The sequence below is a fragment of the Euleptes europaea genome, chromosome 2 (genome assembly GCF_029931775.1).
Source record: "Euleptes europaea isolate rEulEur1 chromosome 2, rEulEur1.hap1, whole genome shotgun sequence".
Lineage (NCBI taxonomy): Eukaryota > Metazoa > Chordata > Lepidosauria > Squamata > Sphaerodactylidae > Euleptes > Euleptes europaea.
In genome coordinates, this window is record NC_079313.1 from 120,622,234 (window position 1) to 120,646,891 (window position 24,658).

At 46.9% G+C, this 24,658-nt stretch overlaps 1 protein-coding gene across 1 annotated transcript in view; it reads right to left on the minus strand.

The window, feature by feature from the left end:
• Positions 1 to 16,373, minus strand: part of ATP9A (ATPase phospholipid transporting 9A (putative)) — a 107,464-nt gene extending 91,091 nt beyond the window's left edge. Inside the window, exon 1 of the mRNA XM_056844411.1 lies at positions 16,300 to 16,373. Within this exon, the coding sequence (XP_056700389.1) occupies positions 16,300 to 16,367 (68 nt within the window). The 5' untranslated portion in view covers positions 16,368 to 16,373. The remainder of the gene's footprint in view (positions 1 to 16,299) is intronic.
• Between the last annotated feature and the right edge of the window lie 8,285 nt (positions 16,374 to 24,658).

Genomic DNA, 24,658 nt, shown 5'->3' on the forward strand with positions numbered 1-24,658 from the left:
CCTAACCATTAGACCATTAACATTACTTCATACAGACTAGGACCTGGGAAACCCATGTTCAAATCCCCACTTGCACCACAGAAGGTTGCTGTGCGACTTTGGACTAGGGTTACCTCCTCCCGGTTGGAAAATACCTGGAAATTTTGGAGTTGGAGCCTGAAGAGGGGAGGGTTTGGAGAGGGGAGGGACTTAAATGGAGTATAATGCCATACAGTCCAACTTCCAAAGTGCCCATTTTCTCCAGGTGAATTGATCTCTGTTCCCTTGTCTTAAAAAGCATTTCACTAATTTCAAGGGAAAACAAATATTTTTATTGGCGTTTTTTCAGTGTTCCTGCATATTTTCCAGTTTTGTCCAGTGGAAAAATTGAAAACAACATCCTCTGACTCTTTCATTCTATACATTTTGAATGAATAAAACCTTGTCTTAAAAAGCATTTCACGCATTCCAAAAAGAAAAAAAATACTGATAGGAGGGTTTTTTCCACAGTGTTCCCTCCAATTTTCCAATTTCCCCCTGGGGAAATAAGGCCTTGCAGGAAAAGACATACCCCAATTTTTTCTTCAAATTTTCCCTTTTCTTCCAAGCTTTCAGTGTAGTCCACAAAAGCTTATGTTGGAATAAAATTTTAGCTTTTAAGATGCCACAAGACTTCTGTTTATCTTGGTTTGAGGCTTTCCTGACAGGGTCCCCATCTAAAAAAGGCAGAATGAGATTTCCTGCCCAATCCTCAATGAAATGAATAGATGCGGTTCAACAACCAACAGTTCTTGGAGTATTGCAACCCAAATAAATGTTTACCGCTTTAGACATATCCCACAGTTATGAAATCAAGCTTTAACAAATGATCTGTGGGAGGTGAAGCTACACTCCTCTAAGTATGTTCAGGCTTGACGGATTTTTCTCCTCGGGGCAATACTGTTTGCTGCTTGCTTTCTGGATTTTATGTCATGCTACATTAAAAAGAAGTCATTGGTGGGGATTCATTTCATTATGCTTAATTGAGATATCTATATTTTCTTAAAAGAAAAATGTATTCCGGGGACAACTGGGTGTTGGGACACCTCCTTTCTTTTCCACCGCCCCTGTTCCTATGCCTTTCACAGCAGCAAGATGTACAGAAATTCAGCAAAATTGAAGCTTCTCCAGGCAAGGAACTAAAGCCAGAAGAAACGCTTGACCCTCTTTACTTCTAAACATCAGGCTACTTTAAGGCAAAGGAAGAGAGCCAGTCAAATAAACTGGCAACACTTAACAGCCAATTCTTTAACAGTTTCTCTGCAGAAGCCTTGCAAATAAATATTAAGGATCAGTTTCTCTGGGAAGAATAGGGTTGCCAGGTCCCTCTTCGCTACTAGCGGGAGGTTTTTGGGGCGGAGCCTTAGGAGGGCAGGGTTTGGGGATGGACTTCAATGCCATAGAGTCCAATTACCAAAGCGGACATTTTCTCCAGGTGAACTGATCTCTATCAGCTGAAGATCAGTTGTAATAGCAGGAGATCTCCAGTTACTACCTGGAGGTTGGCAACACTAGGGAAGAACTATATCAAAAAAACATATTGGCTTTATACTATTAATCTGTCTTTTTTCCCCTATGAAGAATCCAGGTTTGGTGAAGGTGCTGAAAATTCTCTGTGAGAGATCCATAGTTATTACTTGTAAAAACTAAACCAGTTCAGGTTTCCAGGGGAGATGGAATGTTTTTGTAAACACACCACACCCTCTTCTTTCAAAATCTGGCTTGGAGCACATTCACAGTATTCTTACTGAGGGACCAGATGTACTCATGCAAAACATCTGATCCCTGCAGAAGGTCCCAGGTCCAATTCCCAACATCTCCAGTTAAAAAGATCAAATAATGGGGTGATGAGCAGGACTTCTGCCTGAAAAGAGCTGCCAGTCAGAGTAGACAATACTGACACTGATAGACAAATGGGCCAGCTCAGTATAAATCAGCTTCAAGTGTGGATATTCTCAGGGTATGTATGAATGTTCCCACTCTGGGATCCATCACTCCAGCAAAATTGGGGGGGGGGAGCATTAGCATTGTGCTGATGTTACTACGTCACTTCCAGTGCGATCCTGGAAATAACGTTGACTGCACTGGAGCAACGCTCTAGGATTTGCCCCGAATTCTTTGGTAAAACCATAGAGTTTTAGGTAATCCGATAGCATTGCCCAGAATCATGCTGGAAGAGATGTTACAGCGTTGGCGTAATGCTCCTTATCAGGACTCCACCCTCCTGCATGTCCTAGGGGTTTGGAAACACTGGGTTGGCAACCATATTTCAGGGGCTTTGATTGGTGATAGTTCTTTGCACATCCACCCAGCTGAAAAGGGATGACTTTGCAGGCTGTGCTCTGCAAAGCATGCTTCCCTTCTGCCTTTCTCAATAAATTTACCCTATACAGAACATAAGCACACCTATGCTGCATTGGCCCAATGGTCCATCTTGTCTAGCATCCTGCTTCACATAGTGAGCAACTAGATGCCCCTGCAGCTGGCCACCAGCACTGATGTTCAGAGTAGGGTTGCCAGGTCCCTCCTGACAACCAGTGAGAGCTTCACAGGGGAGGGGCTGTTAGCTCTGTTAGCATGAACCATAAGCATTTTCATAGGGCTGCCAGACAATCGACAGGGGGTTGGGGGTGGGGACATGGGGTGTGCAACAGAGTAACTCTAGGAACTGCTGGAAACTCTATGGTAAAATCATAAGAGTTTCTGGAGAGTCCTAGAGCTACCCTATGTCACTTTCAGGTTTACCCTGGAAGATTGGGGGGGGTCAGCTTTTGAGAGTCAAAGCTCTCTTCATCAGGCAACAAGGGCTGCCCTCGGGAGGCTTCACAGCCTGGCAGCCCTACATCCTCATGACAATGGAGGGCATGAAATTAGGCTTGCCAGCTCCAGGTCGGGAAATACCTGGAGATTTTTGGGGCAGAGCCTGGGGAGGGCAGGGTTTGGGGAGGGAAGGGACTTCAATGCCATAGAGTCCAATTGCCAAAGCGGCCATTTTTTCCAGGTGAACTGATCTCTATCAGCTGGAGACCAGTTGTAATAGCAGGAGATCTCCTGCTAGTACCTGGAGGTTGGCAACCCTAGCTGGAGATTAATTGTAATAGCAGGAGATCTCCAGCTAGTACCTGGAGGCTGGCAACCCTAAGTATGCAGCCACTGCCTCCTTTACAAGGGACTCCTATGAGAGGTGCTCATCCCTCCCAACTGCTTGGCATCTCCCTCCACAGCACAGCTGGCTGACTTGGGTCCTGGCATGTGAAGGGTGAATGCCCGAAGCCCTCATGTTTCCTGCCGCAGCAGCTGCTCAGATTGGGCAGCAAAAACACTTGTAAGTCATGTCCAAAGTGCACTTCTCTTTGGCTAAGGACTTGGAGGTTTCCTTATTCCCCTCCCAACACCATTTGAATTAATGAGTTGACGATGCGCCCATCCAACATCTCCATCAGTCCGTCTCCTTTCGTGATTAAAAGCATTATTTCTCCAGTACTGTGGCCAGCTGAACAATATCGCCCTCGTCCATTTTCAGTTGCTCCACCTTATCTGCCCTTATAATTGCTTTTTGTGTTCTAGAGCGCAACGCCAACATTACCAACCCATTTCCCGGTCATGATTTAGCAGCGTCATCTGATTACTTTATTTCTGTTGTCTTTTACGGGATGCTTGGCCCTGGCAGGACAACCCAGGGTCGGCTCCAGCAATATCCAAATGGGTACTTCAATATGGCAGACTCTCAGGGCACTCTGTTCCAGTTCAGCTCTTGCTGAGGCAAAGCATGCCTGCACATGGCTGTCCTTAGGAACCAAATGTCTCAGGGTGCCCGATCCTACCATTCCCAGCTCCTCACGTTATTAATCTGCCAGGACTGATGTCCTACACACATGAAGATGCCTTCTACTGAGTCAGACCATTGGTTTATCATGAGTACATTGTGTACTCTTACCAGCAGCAGCTCTCCAGGGTCTCAGGCAGAGATCTTTCACAGCACCTACTACCTGGTCCTTTTAACTGGTGATGCCAGGGATTGGACCTGGGACCTATGAGTCCTATGAGGAAAGGTTGAAGGAGCTGGGTATGTTTAGCCTGGAGAGGAGAAGACTGAGAGGTGATATGATAACCATCTTCGGGTACTTGGAAGGGCTGTCATATAGAGGATGGTGCCGAGTTGTTTTCTGTTGCCTCAGAAGGTTGGACCAGAACCAATGGGTTGAATTAAATCAAAAGAGTTTCCATCTAAACATTAAGAAGAACTTTCTAACAGTCAGAGCACTTCCTCAGTGGAACAGGCTTCCTCAGGAGGTGGTGAGCTCTCCTTCCCTGGAGGTTTTTAAGCAGAGGCTAGATGGCCATCTGTCAGCAATGCTGATTCTATGACCTTAAGCAGATCATGAGAGGGAGGGCATCTTGGCCATCTTCTGGGCATGGAGTAGGGGTCACTGGAGGTGTGAGGGGGGGAGGTAGTTGTGAATTTCCAGTATTGTGCAGGGGGTTGGACTAGATGACCCTGGTGGTCCCTTCCAACTCTATGATTCTACCTTCTGCATGCAAAGCAGATGCTGTACCACTGAGCCACAGCCCATCAGGGAAACTCTCAGAGTAAACAGAATAAGCCAGGCTTGGAGAATTAATTCAGGCAGATTCTGACAAGGCTAGGTCACAGCTCCAGGTCAAGCTACCAAAAGCTACCCTGTATATACAGGATACAATTACAAGGACCTACCAAAAAGGCTAAGGATTGCCATTCCATTTTGTGAATGATATTAAATAGACTGTCGAAACATTCATCAGGCCATTAGCACTGCCATTTTTATTGAAACAGGAAGTAAGGGAAAGCAGTTAAAAATGGAAATAATGCATTTGCTTTGTTTGAGGACAAAAGGTGGATAGGATGTGCTCGGGCCCCATTAATGTTCCACGCCACCCCAGCACCCAAAATCCTAGCTATGCCCCCTACTGACCTCCTGCCAATTCACTTTTGCTCATTATATGTCAATGTCATTTCCATATAACTATATGAACAGATGAAGTTGCCTTATACTGAATCCGACCATTGGTCCATCAAGGTCAGGATTGTGTACTCGGATGAGTGGTGACTCTCCAGGGTCTCAGGCTGAGGTCTTTTCATATAATCTACTGCCTGATCCTTTTAAATGGAGATGCTGGGAACTGAACCTGGGCCCTTCTGCATGCCCAGCAGATGCTCTACCACTGAGTCATGGCCCTTCCACGTTCCTCTGTGGAACTGTAAAGTCCATAGGTTTGCAACATCACTTCAAGTGTAAACCTGGAAATGACATGATCACATCAGTGTGACTCTCTTTGATTCACCCAATGTTCCTTGGAGCAGGAGCCTCCATTTTCCTTATAGTTTCGCATGATAAAAATAATAAATAATGTCTCTTCCTCTCTGCAAAACAAGAGAAGTTAAATAAAGGTTCTCTCCCCACCCCCACCCCCATAGTACTAAGAGAAATTGGCAAAACTGTTTCACAGTAGGGAGATCGATCCCTACTTTTACATCTTGTACTTGGCCTTTCCATCTCTGACATGGCCTTTCTTTCAGGACAAGAGGAAATACAAGAAAAATGAAAAAATTCAAGGGGGGGGGGAAACCCACATTTTTATTTTTGAAAGTGAAAAGAATCTCACAAGCAGCCTTATATAGATTCCGACAATTGATCCATGTAACATATAACAATCTACTTCTGCATCAGGTTAGCACAGCAGCTAAAAGATCAAGCCCTTATATTAACTTATTTGCATGAACTTATTAGATGGCTCATTCCCTCACCTCCAATAAGGGGCTGATAACAAATACCAGGCCTAATAAAGTTGGCATTTCTGGTGTTAGCTGCCTGCCTGGGACTGCAAAAAAAAAAGGAGGGGGATGAGGTGTCCAGGATCTGGAAAGCCACAATACATGGCTTTTGGTTCATTTTTTGTTTATGGCTATAATTATTCCAGGCTAAATACTGATCTACCTTGAAAGGTTGTTGTAATGATTACCGAGAAAATATATGCAAGGCATTTTGAGCATTCTACATAATGTATAAATGCTAACTTTTATTCTTCTGGTTGGCAGTGGTACTCTAGGATCACATTATTTTACCCAGTGAGTCATTTTTCTCCGTATGTCTTTCTCCTCTTGCAGATTCCACGTGAAAACTATAGCTGGCATTGATTGTCTGCTCCTTACATTAGGTTCCAGGGATAAGACTGAATATCCTACTTATTTACCAGTTGCTTAGCTATCCAGTTGGCACCCTGTTTGATCAGGTAGTGGTAATCTCAGTCTTTTTGTCTACAGATACCCAGATTGATTGTTCTGGGCGATTTCAACGTTCATGCCACTGGCACCCTGCCAGGGCTGGCTCAGGATTTCGTACCCCTGCTGGCCAATACGGATCTCTTTCAGGTTGTGATGCGCCATAAGCATAACAAAGGAAATAGCTTAGACTTAGTTTTTTGCACTGTCTGGTTTGGGGACTGGAGGTGCAGGGGAAACCAAAGGGGTTGAGCTAAACACTATTTAATGAAACAACAAATAAATATATTGTATTTTATTGTGCAGTGTGCACAACTTTACAATATATTTTATTGTATAGCATGCACAATTGTATTTAAAAACACAGGGCCTAAAAATCAGGCTTCCTAAAAAGTACGAAGAATAAATGTTTACAAATGTTACAAACATGTACGCAGTTGATGCTAATACATATAACGACCAAAATCTGACCAGACGCATTTCGGCCTTTGAGAGGCCTTCCTCAGTGGTCATACACACACAATTTCACAATACACATCCTGACATATACGCATACATTGTTCAAGATTTTTTTAAAAAAGCCTTTTGGAAGGAGAGAAAAAAAGAAGGGTTGAAAAATCCAATTAGTATTACCATAATTAACTATATAACCACGGTCCGACCACTACAAAAGTCAATGTAGCACCAATGCTGTGCAGATATGAGGGGTTGGTTAAAATAGTCTGCCTGAGGAGACGGGCAGGTTTCTAAAAAGCCCTGGAGGATGTTAAGATCCCCACTGGCAGCCCTGTTGAGGCCGTGGTGGGAAGCCAGAATGAGAAGCTTTCTGGAAGCTTTCAACAGGGATGCCTTTTTTTTGGGTTCTCTCCTACCTTTGGGACATAATCTGGCACTAGGGTTGCCAGGTCCCTCTTCGCCACCTACGGTAGGTTTTTGGGGTGGAGCCTGAGGAGGGTGGGGTTTGGGGAGGGGCTTCAAGGCCATAGAGTCCAGTTGCCAAAGCGGCCATTTTCTCCAGGCGAACTGATCTCTATCGGCGGGAGATCAGTTGTAATAGTAGAAGATCTCCTGCTAGTACCTGGCAGTTGGCAACCCTATCCAGCACCTTTGTTTAGTAGGGAGCTTGGTGACTTGAAGAGGGCTGGGGGACATCTACAACAGTGTTGGCAGAAAATCTGAACGGAATCTGACAGATGCGTGCTACAGATCTCACCAGGAGACCTACGAGATGGCAAACAGAGCAGCAAAGAAATTGTACATCTGGGCTCCCATAGCGCCAGCTAGTTCATGCCCAGCTCAGTGATTTAAAGTATTTTGACATTGTTGACTCTCCAGTTTGAGCCTTTAAATTCCCAGGGAATTATGACTGGCTGTGAAACTTTAGCACTTTAGAGACCAACAAGATGTGGGGGGGTACCAAGCTTTCAAGAGTCAAAGCTTGAGCTTTAAGAACATAAGAAAAGCCATGCTGGATCAGGCCAAGGCCTATCAAGTCCAGCAGTCTGTTCACACAATGGCCAACCAGGTGCCTCAAGGAAGCCCCCAAGCAAGATGACTGCAACAGCATTATCCTGCCTGTGTTCCATAGCTTTGACTCTTAAAAGCCTATACCCCCAAAATCTAAGGTGCTACTAGACTCGAATCTAGCTGTTGATCTATTTATGGATCATTTTGATCTGGTTACTGCAACAGATGCCGACAGGATCCTGAGATCTGTGAAACCCACCACTTGTACACTGGATCCTTATCCATCCAGGTTACTGAAATAATGTAAGGATCATATCAGTGAGTCCCTGATGCCCAAATCATTCCACATCTTGACTTTTCTGAAGGTGCCACCCTGCAAATGGATAAAATAGCCAACTGTCCATTGGCACACATTTTCCGTCATGTCTCCTGGAATGGCCTATATGAAGAGGTAAGGAAGGCACCTCCCCCCACCCCCCATTTCACAGAACGTACAAAACAGATGTTCAGAAAGGAATTGGAACTGTAGTGTAATGGAACAGTTAACAAGGTCACTTTTACAAGGGAATAGGACCGTGTGTGTGTGTAAAGTGCTCTCACAGCTGACTTATGGTGACCCCTGGTGAGTCTTTCAAGGCAACAGATGTTCGGAGGTGGTTTGCCATTGCCTGCCTCTGTGTCACATTCCTGGTATACCCTGGAGGCCTCCCAGCCAAATACTAGCCAGGCTCAGGGCTGAGAGTGTGTGACTGGCCCAAGGTCACCCAGCAAGATTCCATGGCAGAGTGCGGATTCAAACCTGGGTTTCCCAGACCTAGTCCAACACCTTAACCCCCACACCACACTAAATAGTTGTCTATTGCAATGCTTCTTTTATTGCTTTGTCTTCTACCTTTGTAACCCATGTTCCGCATTAGATGTAATGCCTTATGCGGGTTTTTCTTGCTGCTTCTGTGTTTATTTGCATTGTTTTCCAAGCTGTTTTTGCCCCAAGGATTTCCCACATTTCAGCCACCAGAAGGTGCAGGTGGTCCCCCCCCATGTTTCCACATGACATGCTAACAGTCCACACACACACAAATCTGCTTTATTTTAAACTTATAAAAAAAATTTTTTTTTCCTGGACAGGATGTTGGATAGCACCAGCAGATTCTTGTGTCTGAAGGTGAAACAGCATGATCAGCTAAGTGCTAGTCAGTTACTCTATTCATTTGTTGATGACTGCAAGGAGCCAGTCCCCTGCAGATATTAACATAACAGATGAGTATTATCTGCCTTTATGGGCAGCCTTGTTAGTCTGTCACTAGCAGTAGAAAAGAGCAAGAGTCCAGTAGCACCTTAAAAAAAAGGTAAAGGTCCCCTGTGCAAGCACCGGGTCTTTCCTGACCAATGGGGGTGGCGTCACATCCCGACGTTTCCTAGGCAGACTTTGTTTACGGGGTGGTTTGCCAGTGCCTTCCCCAGTCATCTTCCCTTTACCCCCAGCAAGCTAGGTACTCATTTTACCCACCTCAGAAGGATGGAAGGCTGAGTCAACCTTGAGCCGGCTACCTGAAACCAACTTCCATCAGGATCGAACGCAGGTCGTTAGCAGAGCTTGGACTGCAGTACTGCAGCTTACCACCCTGCGCCATGGGGCACCTTAAAGGCTAACAAAATTTCTGGCAGGGTATGAGCTTTTGTGAGTCACAGCTCACTTCTTCAGATACAGAAGAATCTGAAGTATCTGAAAAGTGAGCTGTGAATCACAAAAGCTCATACCCTGCCAGAAATTTTGTTAAGTCTTTAAGGTGCTACTGGAACTGGACTCTTACTATATTCTGCATTTTAGACAGGAGGGAGGGGATCATTGTAGAAGGTTTTCTTTTTTTTAAAGTTGTGATAGTATAGCATTATTCCTAACCAGCATTATACATGGTTGTGTATTTTTAAAAAACAGAAGAGAATCACCCACAGTGCTTCTGAACTCCAATTGGCCAAAAATAAAACCCTTAAAGACTAGAAAGGAGTATAGTGGGGGTGGGGGGGACACCATAAAATGCACAGTTGCTACAACCAGCCTAACAACTTGGCTCTCTGCTGTCAACAGCTCTGGAGGGTTATAGGAAATGCCTCTAATGACCCAGTTGAGCAAAGTGACTCTCTCATCTCTAATAGAGCTATGGAACTAAGGTTAGATCAGGGTAATTGCTGCAAGCATTACTAACAAGGCAAGCCACATAACAATGTCAGTGAAACCCCAGTAGTAATTGTAGAATGCCTCAAAAAACAAACAAACAAACAAACAAAAAGCAAGATTAGGTAAGGAATGTGAATAGGAATGGTATTCCCCATCCTATTGCTTATACTAATTTATATTACGGTATGTAATCTGCCTTGAGTCTCAGTGACAGTGGTGGACTATAAATACATTCATTCATATTCCACAACCATGAAGTGGCTTTTGTGTCTTCACAACTGGACTCTTAACAACATTTAGCATTTGATGTTTGACCACTATCATGTAACTAGCTAAATAGCCACCATAATGATGGCATGGTAAATGTTTTACATCTTCAAGAGGCTGTTTAGGACTCTCAGGAGGGACAGGATTTGTTGTTATTTGAGCTATCAAACAAGTCTTTACAACCTGTATGGCAAACATGGCCCCACTAGTCATGTCCACTGGCCAGCCAAGAGACTGCTAGAGCTCCTATTTCTGTCGGTTCCCAGAACTACAAAAACACAACATTGTCCAGCTCCATGAAAGCTAAGATATATAGCTAGTGTACTACACTTCATATTGGTAGGTCAGATAAACATGTGAAGCTACCCTATACAGAGACAGACCATCAGTCCATCTAGTTGAGTACTGTCTGCTCTGACTGGTAGAAGCTGGGGATTGAACCTGGGACCTTCAGTATGCAAAAACAGGTGCCCTCCCACTGAGCCACAACCCCACTCCAACAAGCATCTCCTCACATATAAACATGTGAAACTGCATTCTGTTGATTCAGATCACTGGTCTATTAAGGTCAGCACTGTCCACTCGGACTGGCAGCAACTCTCCAGGCCATCAGGTGTTTCACATCACCTACTACCTGATCCTTTTGGCTGGAGATGCCTGATTGAACCTGGGACCTTCTGCATGCAAAGCAGATGTTCTGCCACTGAGCCACGCTCCCTCCCAAAGATGCTGTACAGGCCTGGTCAGAGCATCAATCCATCTCATCTAGTACTGCCCGACCTAAGGTCTCCGTCAGAACTGCAAGAGAAGCCTAGAGCTGAACCCAGGACTTTGTGCACTCAAAACTAGGATATTTCTCCCCCTCCTGAAAAAAAATGTGGCTGTTATCCTACAATTTGCCCATTGACAAACGGTTGCTTTAAGCATGCATGCACTGTACATTTTGCATCTTTGTCGATAAAAGTGATTTGGAATCCATGGCTTGGTCTTGCAAATCTCAAAGAAGCTCATTAGGCTTCTGGTAGCTTGACTTGAAAACTGCCTGTACAAGCCATATAGCAAAATGCTGAAAACATGGTAGCACAAATGCTTACAAAGGGATGTGTGATTTCTGAATTATGAACACACATGAACACATGAAGCTGCCTTCTACTGAATCAGACCTTTGGTCCATCAAAGTCAGTATTGTCTATTCAGAACGGCAGCGGCTCTCCAGGGTCTCAGGCAGAGGTCTTTCACACCACCTACTTGCCTAGTCCCTTTAACTGGAGATGCCGTGGATTGAACCTGGGACCTTCTGCATGCCAAGCAGAGGCTCTACCACTGAGCCACAGCCCCTCCCCAAGAGTAACCAAGAGTTGAGTCCAGTAGCCACTGCTAGTGTCTTTTGCAGCAAGCTGGGCCTGTGCAATGTTGAAGTTGAAGCCACATCAAACCAAACGCAGCTCAGCAGGAGGTTGAGAAATTCCTGTACTTGCCGCCTGACACAGAGGCTGCCAAGCATCTGGCAAAGCCATAATATTTGTTGAGATAATCTGTTTACTGCATCTCTAGAAGTGTGTCAAGAGGGCAGTCTGGCATACCACAAGTTGTAATACACGTTGTAGGGCTTCCTCCTCCCATGATGTTCAGCCTGCCGGTCACATAGGGTTGCCAGCCTCCCAATGTGGGTGAAAGATTCCCCACCCTCAGCTGGTGTGTCCCATTGCCACCCAGAGCAGTGGCAGTAAAAAAAAATATATTTTTTAATGGCCATCAGCCGACAACCTGATGTCGCTTCTGGGAAAACCTGTGTGTTCATAATTCACACCTCTCTAGGAACTGGATCTATAGTAAAACCATAGGCTTTCAGCAACTCCTAGAGAGGCATGATGCCACTTTCACATTGCACCATCACTAGACAGCCACCCCCCATATCCCCGGCACTCCCAGTCTCCTGTCCCACTGGTTACTAGGCTTGACTGTGCAACTGTATTTCCACAATCCCAGTTCTCGATGCCCTTGCTTTCAGAGCTGAGACAACCTTTTCAGCCATGGCACCTTGCCAGTGGAATGCCCTTCCTGTTGAGGATCTCCTCTCTTTTAGGTACCCTACTCTCTTCTTACCCAGGCTTTTAAATAGGAGGTTGATCTTTTAAGCACAATTTTTATAATCTTCCAGCCTGAACTGTTATATGTCTCCTTTTAAACTGTTCTATGTTTTTTGCTGCTTTTATGGATGAGTTTTTAGTGCTGTGTTTTTCATTGTTAAGGACTGTTAACGTTTTATGTTTTGGTTATGTTTTATTTTGTAAGCTGTCTCAAGCAGGTTTTCTGGGAAGATGGCACAGATATGATCCAAATAAATAAGTTACAGAGGTCTGCTTCAAGTAATTGTTTAAGGAGGTGCAGATAAAAATCCAGGAAAGTGATCTTACAACCTAATTCAGCTTCTATTTCTCTCTCTGTGTGTGTGTGTGTGTACCATCAAGTCACAGCTGACTTATGGTGGCCCCATAGGGTTTTCAAGGCAATACATGTTAGGAGGTGATTTGTCACGACCCTGGTAGTCCTTACAGGTTGCCCATCCAAATTCTAACCAGGGCCGACCCTGCTTACCTTCCGAGATCTGATGAGATCAGGCTGACCTAGGGCTATCCAGGTCAGGGCTAGTTCTATCCTTTAATATATCTTTGGCAATAAGAATATGCTGCATGAAGCTCCCAGCAAGCTATCCAGTCAAAACTACGCCCTACGCTGTCTTCAAAAAGCAATGGGCCAAATCCCATTAGGATACTTCTAAAATACATAAAGCAGGCTGGCCACCATATATTTAAGAAGTTCTCTGGCTGCACTGGCCTCTTTCAATGTGACTCTTGTCCCACTAGAGGGTGAAACATGGCTGCTGCTCACTTCTTTCACAATGAAGTCTTCTCAGCAAATGCTTTCCCAAATCCACTAGCAGGAATCTAGGCCAGAAACAAATCCCACTGGTGGAAAAGCAGCCTGGGGGAACATTTCCAAGACATAATCTGTGGGCATGGACTTCTCCCATCCTTTACTCTGGCAAACGTAAACTTGGAGAGCAAGGCAACATAAAGAAAAGGATGCCTCATGGGAGATACAGTGTGCATTTCACTCATTACTCCAGATATACAGCTTGTACCTATTTGAGATGGAAATAAACAGGAATCTGTAGGTACCTTAAAGAATAGCAACATTTTCTCCAAGCATACATGTTTGTGGACTAGAGCCCCCCTTCTTCAGAGACACCGAGTGGATCCTTAACTCGGCAGACATTTTATGCAGGAGGTACGAAAGACCAAACAAACCATGAGGTCAAGAGGCCACAAAATGCTCTGCAAATGCTGACTGTGTGAAATACAAATCTAATCAAGAAAAACACACAGACCAATCACTAGCTATGCAATTGTGTGAGGAAAGCTGCATAAAGTCATAGCCAACTTGAGGCAACCAAGTAAAGTTTTCAAGGCACATTCGGAGGTGGTTCACCATTACCTGCCTCTGCTTAGTGACCCTGGACATCCTTGCTGGTTTCCCATCCAAGAACTGGGGCCAATCCTGCTTAGCTTCCAAAATCTGACCAGACTGGGCTAACCTGGGCCATTACCTGCTTATTATTGCTGAAACAGACTACTATGGCTACTCCTCTGAAATCATTAAGGTGCTGAAATAAGCAGGACTGCAGTGTATTTAAAGAAGAATTGGTTTTTTTATGCTGACTTTCTCTACCACCTAAGGAAGAATCAAACCGGCGTACAATCATCTTCCTTTCCTTTCCCCACAACAGACAACGTGTGAGGTAGGTGGGGCTGAGAGAGTGTGACTCGCCCAAGGTCACCCAGCTGGCTTCATGTGTAGGAGTGGGGAAACAAATCCAGTTCACCAGATTAGCCTCCGCCGTTCATGTGGAGGAGTGGAGAATCAAACCCAGTTCTCCAGATCAGGCTCCACCACTCCAAACCACCGCTCTTCACCTCTATACCACGCTGGCTCTCGTAACTACATAACAGGCAAGTAAGGGAGGTAAGCAAAAGGCTCAGGAAATATTTAGGTTGCAGAAGCCAGGGTGGTTTTATATCTCTGGCTTCATTAGAAATGTTAAATGGGATGGCCAAATCTCCAGGTTGGGGCCTGGCAACCTTAGGGATGGGGTTTTCTAGGCCATGGTCTTCTAAACAGGGAGGGGCTGTGGCTCAGTGGTAGAGCATCTGCTTGGCATGTAGAAGGTCCCAGGTTCAATCCCCGGCCTCCCCAGTTAAAGGGTCTAGGTGAGTAGGTGATGTGAAAGGCCTCTGCCTGAGACCCTGGTGAGCCGCTGCCGGTCTGAGTAGAAAGTACTGATTTTGATAGACCAAGGGTCTGATTCAGTAGAAGGCAGCTTCATGTGTTCAACCCTGCACCTCTTTCCCTCCCTCCGCAAAAAAATTAATCACTGCAGAGGAGAGGGCTGTGGCTCAGCAGTAGAGCCTCTGCTTGGCATGCAAAAGGTCCCAGGTTCAATCCCCGGCATCTCCAGTTAAAGGGACTAGGCGGGTAGGTGATGTGAAAGACCCCTGCCTGAGACCCTGGAGAGCCGCTGCTGTTCTGAGTAGACAATACTGACTTTGATGGCCCAAGGGTCCGATTCAGTAGAAGGCAGCTTCTTGTGTTCATCATTCCTGACAAACCCACACGATTCATACCTAACAGCAGGACCCAGGGATGCTTTCTAAATCTCCCTCCCAATCGACCTCCCAATTGCACAGCCCTGAGTTTGGCTTCAGAAGGGAAAGGGCGGAGTAAAAATCAATAAATTTCTAAACCAATCAATACATTTCTTAACCATCGCAGGACACCGATGGGCAAGCAGGCTGTTTCCAAGCTAGCCGAGGACGGTGGCGGAGTCTCTCTGCTAGGACCATTGTGTTCCAAGCAGCGCCAGCGTTTTCCTCAGAGGCCGCCCCAAGCCCTCCAAGGAAGGCGAGGGATGCCTTCGGGTGGTCTTCCCGCCCTGATTTCCTCCCCCCCCCCCTCGTCGTCCCTCTCATCCCCCTGGCCCTGCCCAGCTTTCCTTTTCCCGTCCAGGTCGCCGAGCCTGGAATGGCAGCCAGCGCGCCTGGGCGGGCCTCGACAATGGCGTCAGGAGCAACCTGTCAGCTCACCCCCCCCCTCCGCCTCCGCCGCCGCCGCCCAGGAAAGGGAGGGAGGTGGCGGATCCATCCCGGCGCCCTTTTAAATCACAGGTGTAGAGGGGTCCCTTTCCCATGGGGGGGATCCATTGACCCCCCCGACCCCCTTCTCCAAAGCTCTCCTCCCCCGGGGAAGGGGACGCGTCCAGGACGGTTCCTCCACCCGCGCTGAGCTAGCCTAGGACCGGATTGCAAAGGAGAAAGGCGAACGTGGTCGGCCACGCAGCTAAGGGAAAGGCGGCGGGGAGAGGGGGAGAGAGAGGGGGACAGAGGGGGGAGGGGAAAGGAGAGGGGGGAGAGGGAGAGAGGGGAAGAGAGAGGGAGACAGGGGAAGGGGGACAGGGGAAGAGAGGGAGACAGGGGGAGAGGGGAAGAGAGGGGGGAAAGGTGGAGAGGGGGAAAGAGAGAGGGGGGAGAGGGGGAAAGAGGGAGGGGGAGAGGGGGGAAAGAGGGAGGGCGAGAGGGGGGAAAGAGGGAGGGGGAGAGGGGGGAAAGAGGGAGGGGGAGAGGGGGGAAAGAGGGAGGGCGAGAGAGGGGAAGAGAGGGGGAGGGGGAGAGAGGGGGGAGGGGGAGAGAGGGGGGGGAGAGAGGACGGTCCCGGAAGGTCCAAGGCTGGGGGCCGCCGTGCGCGCGGCAGGGGAAGAGACGGCGCCTCCTTTGGCGCCCCGCACGGCAGCGCCAGGGCCGGCCGGCCCGCGCATTGCTGGGGCGAGCCCCTCGCCGCCGATGGCCTGCCTGGCCTGGCCTCGCCGTCCCTCCCGGGGCCCGCCGGGGAAGGGAGGGGGAGAAGACCCGCGGCCGGAGCCCGCCGAGCAGCCGGGGAGGCCAGCCCAGGCGCGCACGCAGCCGGCGGGCGAAGGAAGGAAGGAAGGAAGGATGGGCGGGCTGGGCTGGGCTGGGCTGGGGGGGGGGTCTTTGGGGTCGGGGGTCCGGCTCACCCTCCGCGGCGCTTGCTGTCCATGCGCTTCTTCTGCCTGACCGGCTGCAGGGGGATGTTGTCGCTCATGGCCGCGGCAGCCGGGCTGGGCGCAGCCGCGGGCGGGGAGGAGCGCCGGGGGAAGCGGCCGGCCTCGCCGCGCTCCTCTGACAGCCGCGCTCGCCGCCGAGGCTGGGCGGCGCGCAGGTAACGTGGGCGCTCACGCCGCCCCCGGGGCCGCTCGCTCGCTCGCCCCCTCCTCCTCCTCCTCCTCCCCCCCGTAGCCCACCCCTTGGGCCACGCTGCCTTGCCCCCTCGCCCCCTCCCAGCTGGGGCATCCCCCCACCCCACCCTCTTGGCACCCGGGCCCATTTCTACTCCTGGGCCATTTATGCATGGGAGGGTTTGCCTTGGATTTGCCGCTCTCTAGATGCACCTTTTCCCCATCCGGATTCTCAAAACTCTGCCTGGGCGGCTTCTTTTTGAATTTTGAGACTTTGGATAGGGAAAAGGTGTATCTGCAGAGCAGCAAAACCTCCCATGCATAAATGGCCCTGATTTCCAACAGCCGCTCTTTTGTGCATGCCTTTAGCATCCAGAGCCCTTCTCCTGCCCACTTTACACTATGGCCATTTATGCACGGGAGGTTTTGCCTCGGATTTGCCACTCTTTAGATGGACCTTTTCCCCATCCGAATTCTCAAAACGCAGCAATAAGGCCATTTATACACGGGAGGTTTTGCCTTGGATTTGCCGCTTTCTAGATGCGCATTTTCCCCATCTGAATGCTGAAAACTCTGCATGGGGGCTTATTTTTTGGGTTTTGAGAATTCAGACGGGGAAAATGTGTATCAACAGGGTAGCAAATCCAAGGCAAAACCTCCCATGCATAAATGGCCTAAGCCCCCATGCAGAGTTTTGAGAATTCAGATGGAGAAAATGTGGATCTAGAGAGTGGCAAATCCAAGGCAAAACTTCCCATGCGTAAATAGCCATACATTTCCCCCTGTATGTCAGTTGGCCCAGATAAAATATATGAAGAGACCTTTGGTGTATGGGGTCAAAATGAGCATCTGGGATTTCTTTCTTTTTACACCCTTTCCTCCCTCCCGAGATCCTATTGTCTCTATCTTTTTATACCCATCTCCCATATGGAAGCCAAGATTAGAGGAGCCAGGGTTCCATAGGGTTGCTAGCTTTGAGGTGGGAAATACTTGGAGATTTTGGTGGTGGAGCCAGGGGAGGGCGGGGTTTGGGGAGAGTAGGGACTTCTGCAGGGTACAATCCGATAGACTTCATCCCCCAAAGCCACCATTTTCTCCAGAAAAACTGATCTCTGTAGTCTGGAGATTAGTTGTAATATCAGATCTCCAGGCCCACCAGGAGAGAGCCAGCGTGGTGCAGTGGTTAAGAGCGGTGGTTTGGAGCAGTGGACTCTAATCTGGTGAACCCGGTTAGTTTCCCCACTCCTACACATGAAGCCATCTGGGTGACCTTGGTCTAGTCACAGCTCTCTTAGAGCTCTCTCAGCCCCACCCACCTCATGGTGTCTGTTATGGGGAGGAGAAGGGAAGGTGATTGTAAGCCGGTTTGATTCTTCCTTAAGTGGTAGAGAAAGTCAGCATATAAAAACCAACTCGTCTTCTTCTTCACAGTAAATTGAAATAGGATTGAGGAGATCTAGGTTCAAATCCCCCAATCTGTCATGATGCATGTTGGGTGATCTTGGGCCAGTCTCTCTCTCAGACTAATCTGCCTCACAGACAGGGGTGGTGTGAGGATAACATGTAAGGGTGGGTGCCCTGAGCTCCTTGAAAGAAGGGTGGGATAAACATATTAGTTGGCTACTTCTTCTCACAGCTTCTGCTCATTCGTTGGCTCCTAACTTCCTTTTGCCGCCTTCGCTGTTCAGGCAATTGTCCGGTTTTCATTAAATATGATATACAGAACAGCGAAACTGATCACTTTCCTCTGATTAATCTCCGTGTGCCCCCCATAATGTAGTCCGTGCAGCTTTTATCGGGCCCATTTGGCTATGGCCCTACTCTTCTGGGTGCTTAATGTGATGATTAATGCCACCCTGCCCTTAATTCTGTAGCCTCCAGTTTCTTTCAAAGCCCCAGATGTGTCCCGATGAGATAAATATACCTCTGGCAAGTTGCTGTGAAGAAGAGGGAAGACCCATGAGGTGAAGGAAAGCCGATATCTCAGTGAGACCGTAGAGTTTTAGGAGGAACCTGTTCATGAGGTATCTGTTCATGAGGAATCGGGGGCTGAGGTGATGAAGAGGGGAAAAGATAAAAATGTAAATACAAGCTCCCAGTTTCTGGAGTCAATTAGAGCAACCCAGTGCCATAGGTGAACCCCTGACACATGACCCCAGTTAACACACTCACGCTCACACAGGGCAGGAGTTGAAGAGGCCTTCCTAGTTTCCTTGAGATCAAAGAATATCGCTGGTGACAGGTTTTCAGCCTGGTTGGGGCAAAGGGTGGACTCAAAGGGCAATGACTGTGTATTCTTGCAGAGCTGCAATCCTGAACAGTTAGGCTGCTTAAACCCCACTGAAGTTACCGAGATTTCTCTATTATTGTACGCCACCCTTTCGCTAACAGCTCAGTGTAGGGTTGCAAACCTCCCTGATCTGGGATATCTTGAAGGTCAAATTGGAAACAAACAAAAAACAGAATCTTTTTTAAAAAGGAATGTGTGCCTTTGACATGCACGTCTAATAAATAGTTCCGTTTAACTGTGTCACTCATTCTGTGTACGATAATTTGTTCCGCACCATTCCAAGGAAGCCTTAGGGGTTCTCTGAGAAGATCAGAAATGCCTACCAGTTCCCTGAAAGATCGATCACCCACATCAAAACAGGAGTCTAGTGGCACCTTAAAGACAAAATTTATTTAGAAGAAGAAGAGTTGGTTTTTATATGCCGACTTTACCACTTAAGGGAGACTCAAACCGGCTTACAATCGCCTTCCCTTCCCTCCCCACAACGGACACCCTGTGAAGTAGGTGGGGCTGAGAGAGCTCTAAGAGAGCTGTGACTCACCCAAGGTCACCCAGCTGGCTTCGTGTGTAGGAGTGGGGAAACAAATCCAGTTCACCAGATTAGCCTCCGCAGCTCATGTGTAGGAGTGGGGAATCAAACCTGGTTCTCCAGATCAGACTCCACCACTCCAAACCACTGCTCTTAACCACTATACCACGCTGGCATACAGAGGCTGGAAGAATACTTCTGGAACAATGAAGGACTTACCCAAGAGTGTCTTGGCTTGATACTGCAGATGCAGCTGAACTTTGGGCAGGGTTTTACAGTAGTCAAGAGATGGGATTTCAAGGCCCTGGGCAGTTCCAGTCTGTAAGCATTCTGTTTGCCTGCTTTGGATGGGCATAGTCCAGCTGCTGGGGCATCAGGTCCTCCTAGCCATTGTTGCTTCTGGGGCCACCAGGAGAACAGTGGCGGGGGGCGTGTGTGACATGCTATGTGTCATGTCTGGGAAAACCCTGGAGGTGACATCCACTGACACTCTGGTGGGGCTGAGAGTGTGTTACTAGCCCAAGGTCACCCAGCAGGCTTCATGTGGAGGAGTGGGGAATCAAACCTGGTTCTCCAGATCAGTCCACCTCTCCTAACCACAACTACACCACACTGGCTATCACGCTGGAAGTGCTGAATGCAAAGCAGATCCTCTGCTATTGGGCCATGGGCCAAAGGCTTGCCCAGTGCCTGAACGACTAAGTGCCTACCCTTGATCCAGAGCATTCCTTCACAGATAGGTCAGTTAGGCTAAGGTTTCCTTGCAGGTTTTCAGTTAGCTCTGACCTGGTCCGGGCTAGCCTGATCTCATCAGATCTTTGAAGCATGCAGGGTTGGCCCTGGTTAGTATTTGGATGGGAGACTACGAAGAAATACCAGGGCAGCTACGCAGAGGAAGGCGCTGGCAAACCACATCTGTTTAGTCTCTTGCCTTGAAAACCCTACGAGGTCACCATGAGTCGGCTATGACCTGACGCTTCACACACACACACACAAAACACATTTCAGTCATAGATTGGATCAGCCTGACCAGACTGGTTGTCTTCCACCACGAATAAGGCCACTTGAGTTTAGCCAACGGACATCCTGTTGAGGATAACTACAACAAACCAGCCTGTGATGAGCTTGAGGGTAACGAGAAATGTGATTGTTGTCAAGGCAAAACTTGGAGCAGTAACCACAGCCAGAGGTCTTGACAGCAATCCTAAGCAGGCCTACTCAGAAGCAAGATCCATTTTATTCAACAGGACTTGCTCCCAGGAAAAGCGTTCTTTGGATTACAGTGCATGTCTCTCTCCTTAAAGTGCTTCTAATTCTCTTTGCTCAAACAGAAGAGAGGACCTAGAGCAACAGTATAGTTGACAACCGGTCATGCCAAGTGACAAAAAGAATCTTACTGCATCCCTGCTTCCGTGAATTCCTATCAAGTGTAAAAATGAAGAAGAGTTGGTTTTTATATGCCAACTTTCTCTACCACTCAAGGAAGAATCAAACTAGCTTACAATCACCTTTCTTTCCCCTCCCCACAACAGACACCCTGTGAGGTAGGTGGGGCTGAGAGCTCTAAGAGAGTTCTGACTAGCCCAAGGTCACCCAGCTGGCTTCGTGTGGAGGAGTGGGGAAACCAACCCAGTTCACCAGATTAGCATCTGCCGCTCATGTGGAGGAGTGGGGAATCAAACCTGGTTCTCCAGATCAGAGTCCACCACTCTTAACCACTACACCACGATGGCATGTTCTCAGACAGATCTAAAAACTTTGGAGTATTTATTTATGGCTGCCTTGTTCATAACTTGTTATAATCCGAGAAACTGCTTTTTGAAGGACAATGCTGTGGAGAATTTAACTCCTTGCCCTCCCTATGTGGATTCACAAATATCAAGTTCTGCAGCACCTTCAGTGAAGTAAAAAATGCCTCTTCCAAGCTTTATTAACTACCTATAAGGACATCCTGCTAGTTTCTGTCACAAACCCTCATTTATATGAAGGCTGTCTTTCCACATGGGTGTTCCTTTACTGCCCCTGCAGTAGACAGTTTCATGAACAGTATTAGATTCCTACTAAATTTCCAAGGGTGACGAAGGGAATGCTTTCTCCTCATTTTCATTAATCAACGTGCACAACCTATCCTGTTTTCTTCCAAAGGAGCAGAAAATAAAAGGACATCTTCTGAGAAACACAAAATGGGAGGTTGTCCCTGCAGATTAATAGACCGTCTCCAAAGGCACTGAATATCTGTGCTCAATAAAACAGAAGAGCTTCTGCAAGTGAAGCACAGTCATGATCTTGTTTTTTTAAAGATATTTTATTAACATTTTCAGGAAAAAAAACACAAATTACATATACACACATTTGTGTAAATGTGCGCACAGCCATGATCTTGGATGCCAAGGCAGGAATTATTAGCAGCATTGCAGCGTTCTGCTTGCCCAAAACCTGCATGTGATACAGGTATCTTTTCTTTGTGTCTCAGTCCCAGCAAGGCTACTGCAATTAATGGGCCACTTAATCACTACCAGAGTATTATAAGCTGTTAGCACCTGTACCTCAGATCTTCTGGAACGGCTTTGATTTCTCCCCCCTCCTCCTTCTGACAAGCGGGTGACAGCGGATATCCTTTAAACACACATTTAATGAAGACCTTCATAAATCCATCAGCACTTGCTAAGGGAACCAACAATAAAGCTCACACTGCCGGAGGCTTTTATTAGAGAGGCCATTTGGCATCTTCATAATGACGCGTCAGGGGTGTGATGCAGGCTTGGGAAAATATGTGGCAATCCTCATAGAATTTGGGGAGGGAGGATATAGGCAAGTACGGAGTACCATTATTTTTTTCCTATGGCCTGAATGAAAGACAGCCCCATTTTCTCTCTGCTCCGGCATTATGGTAAATTATGAGACTTACTTTGCTTTCATAAAATGGAGCCCAAGCAAAGTTAGGAAGAGACTGTCCTAAATGGTAGAGGCTAGAAAAGGAACTATGAGAACTGGAGTCCCCCCGCCCAAAAATTTTAATTATACCACTAGTCATAATTATTATTTTTGAAACTCACAGTGCAATTCTAAGCAGTTACACCATTCTAAAGACCACTGACTTCAATCAGCTTGCACCGTAAGCACCATGACTCAAAATCTGTATTGTGGTAATAGTGGCCCAAACTAGTACTAGGATCTGGGTTCAAATCCTCACATGGTCTTCAACCTCTGCTATCTTTTGGCTTCACGTTCTCGAAAACCAAGAAGGGAGATTTCTGGGGCCTGTGTCTTGCCCTGTTCTTTGCCCATTTCATGATGAGTGTAATGACGATGGTAATATAGCATCTAATGAAATGCATCTAATGAAATTTATCAAACGGCGAATATGATTCGGTGGTTTCAAGGACTTGCTAGAAATAATTCAGCTGCCCTTCCTTCAATGGGATGGCGGAAAGTGCTGTAAAGTCACAACTGATTTATGTCAACCCAAAGGTTTTCAAGACAAGAGGTGTTCGGAGGTGGTTTGCCATTGCCTGCCTCTGCATAACAAACCTGGACTTCCTTGGTGGTCTCCCATCCAAGAACTAATCAGCTCCTGTAGCTGACATGTTCGTCTTCTTTTAACAAACGCCAAACACTAAAAGGTTGTACCTTGTGACCAAGGTTTACACATTAAGCAGATGTGCGTAGTCATTAGTTTACAGTACACTTTCAGTGTACAAAACTCTTCATATTAGGGTTGCCAGCTCTGGCTTGGGAAAATCCTGGAGATTTGGGGTAATGCCTAGAGAGGGCAGATTTGGGGAGGGAGCTCAGTGAAGCTGTGATGTCCCATGAACCCCTGAAACTGCCTTAGAGCTATTTAACGGCAATGATCCAATTCTGGTTGCCTATACTTCTACCACTTCATAAAATTCTGAATCAAGTTTCCCTCCAGACTAGCTTTTCTTTTACATGCTAAAATCCTTCCCCTCACACACACAGAGAAAAGGACCACTCCATGCATTCCTTACTATTGATCAACAACTAAGCACAGCTCTACCGGAGCAGCTGTGGCTTAGTGGTAGAGCGTCTGCTTGGTATTCAGAAGGTCCCAGCTTCAATCCCAAACACCTCCAGTTAAAAGGATCAGGTAAGTAAGTGATGTGAAAGACCTCTGCCTAAGACCCTGGAGAGCTGCTGCCATTCTGAGTAGACAATACTGAGTAGACAGATTCCGCCAGGCCTATGGGTGAAGGCAGCATATCATAGCTGGCCTCCCTCCCCTCCCCACTTTCTTTGTTCCATCTTACTGAGTTCTAGCGGGGTCCCCACTGCCTTCCCTCGGCTTTCCATGAGCCAGTGTTAAAAACAGGTGTCATCTGTTTTTTGTTTTTTGTGTGCAAAACTTTAGTTTATTCTTAAAAGGGAATGGTAGTCCCCTGTGCAAGCACCGGGTCATTACTGACCCATGGGGTGATGTCACATCCCGACGTTTACTAGGCAGACTATGTTTACTGGGTGGTTTGCCATTGCCTTCCCCAGTCGTCTACACTTTACCCCACTACACTTTACACTTTTTCTTTTTTTTGGATTTATTATAAAAATCAATAAAAAAATTTATATATATATAAAAAAAGAGTAACATAAATTTGTAATAAAACAGTATCAGTCAATCGAAAAGTCCACAAAATAAAATATATCAATAAAATCCCATATCTAAGAAGGTAAGTAAGCTAGCTTCTAAAACGTTTATCAGTCAAATTGTACCTATTTGTACATTACATCCTTTTAGGCCTTATATATAGCAGCACAAAATTTGGCCACACATCTCTAAGTTTGTGTGTTACTATCTTCCAGTAGTCGTTGGATACAGATTTTATCAGGTAGCCTTGTATTATTTCTTAAGAGTTTCTTGAATAGTCTTAGATCTTAACTCATGATGGAGAGGGCAGTATAAAAAGATGTGTTCATGGGTCTCAATTTCTTCACCATTGCACGGGAAGACTCTCTCGGAAAGAGGAATTTTTTTATATCTGCCTTCTACCGGTAGTATCAGCTGCACAAGTCCTTCCCAAAGAATTCACACTAAGATCAAGGAGCAAAGAAAGCACAGTATGCAACGGCGGTGGAAAGTGTCATCACGTCAAGTTGCAGGCAACTCATGGCAATCCCATAGGGTTTACAAGGCAAGAGACAGGCAAAAGGTGGTTTGTCGTTGCCTGCCTCTGCACAGCAACCGTGACCCTGGTAGCCTCCCATCCAAGTAGACTTGGTGAAAACTTTGTTTTGTTTGGCATACCCTCGATAATGGTTCTTGGTCCTCCTCCCTTGTTCAGGTGTCATTTGTGTTTTTATTTAATTATTTTATAATTTTAAAG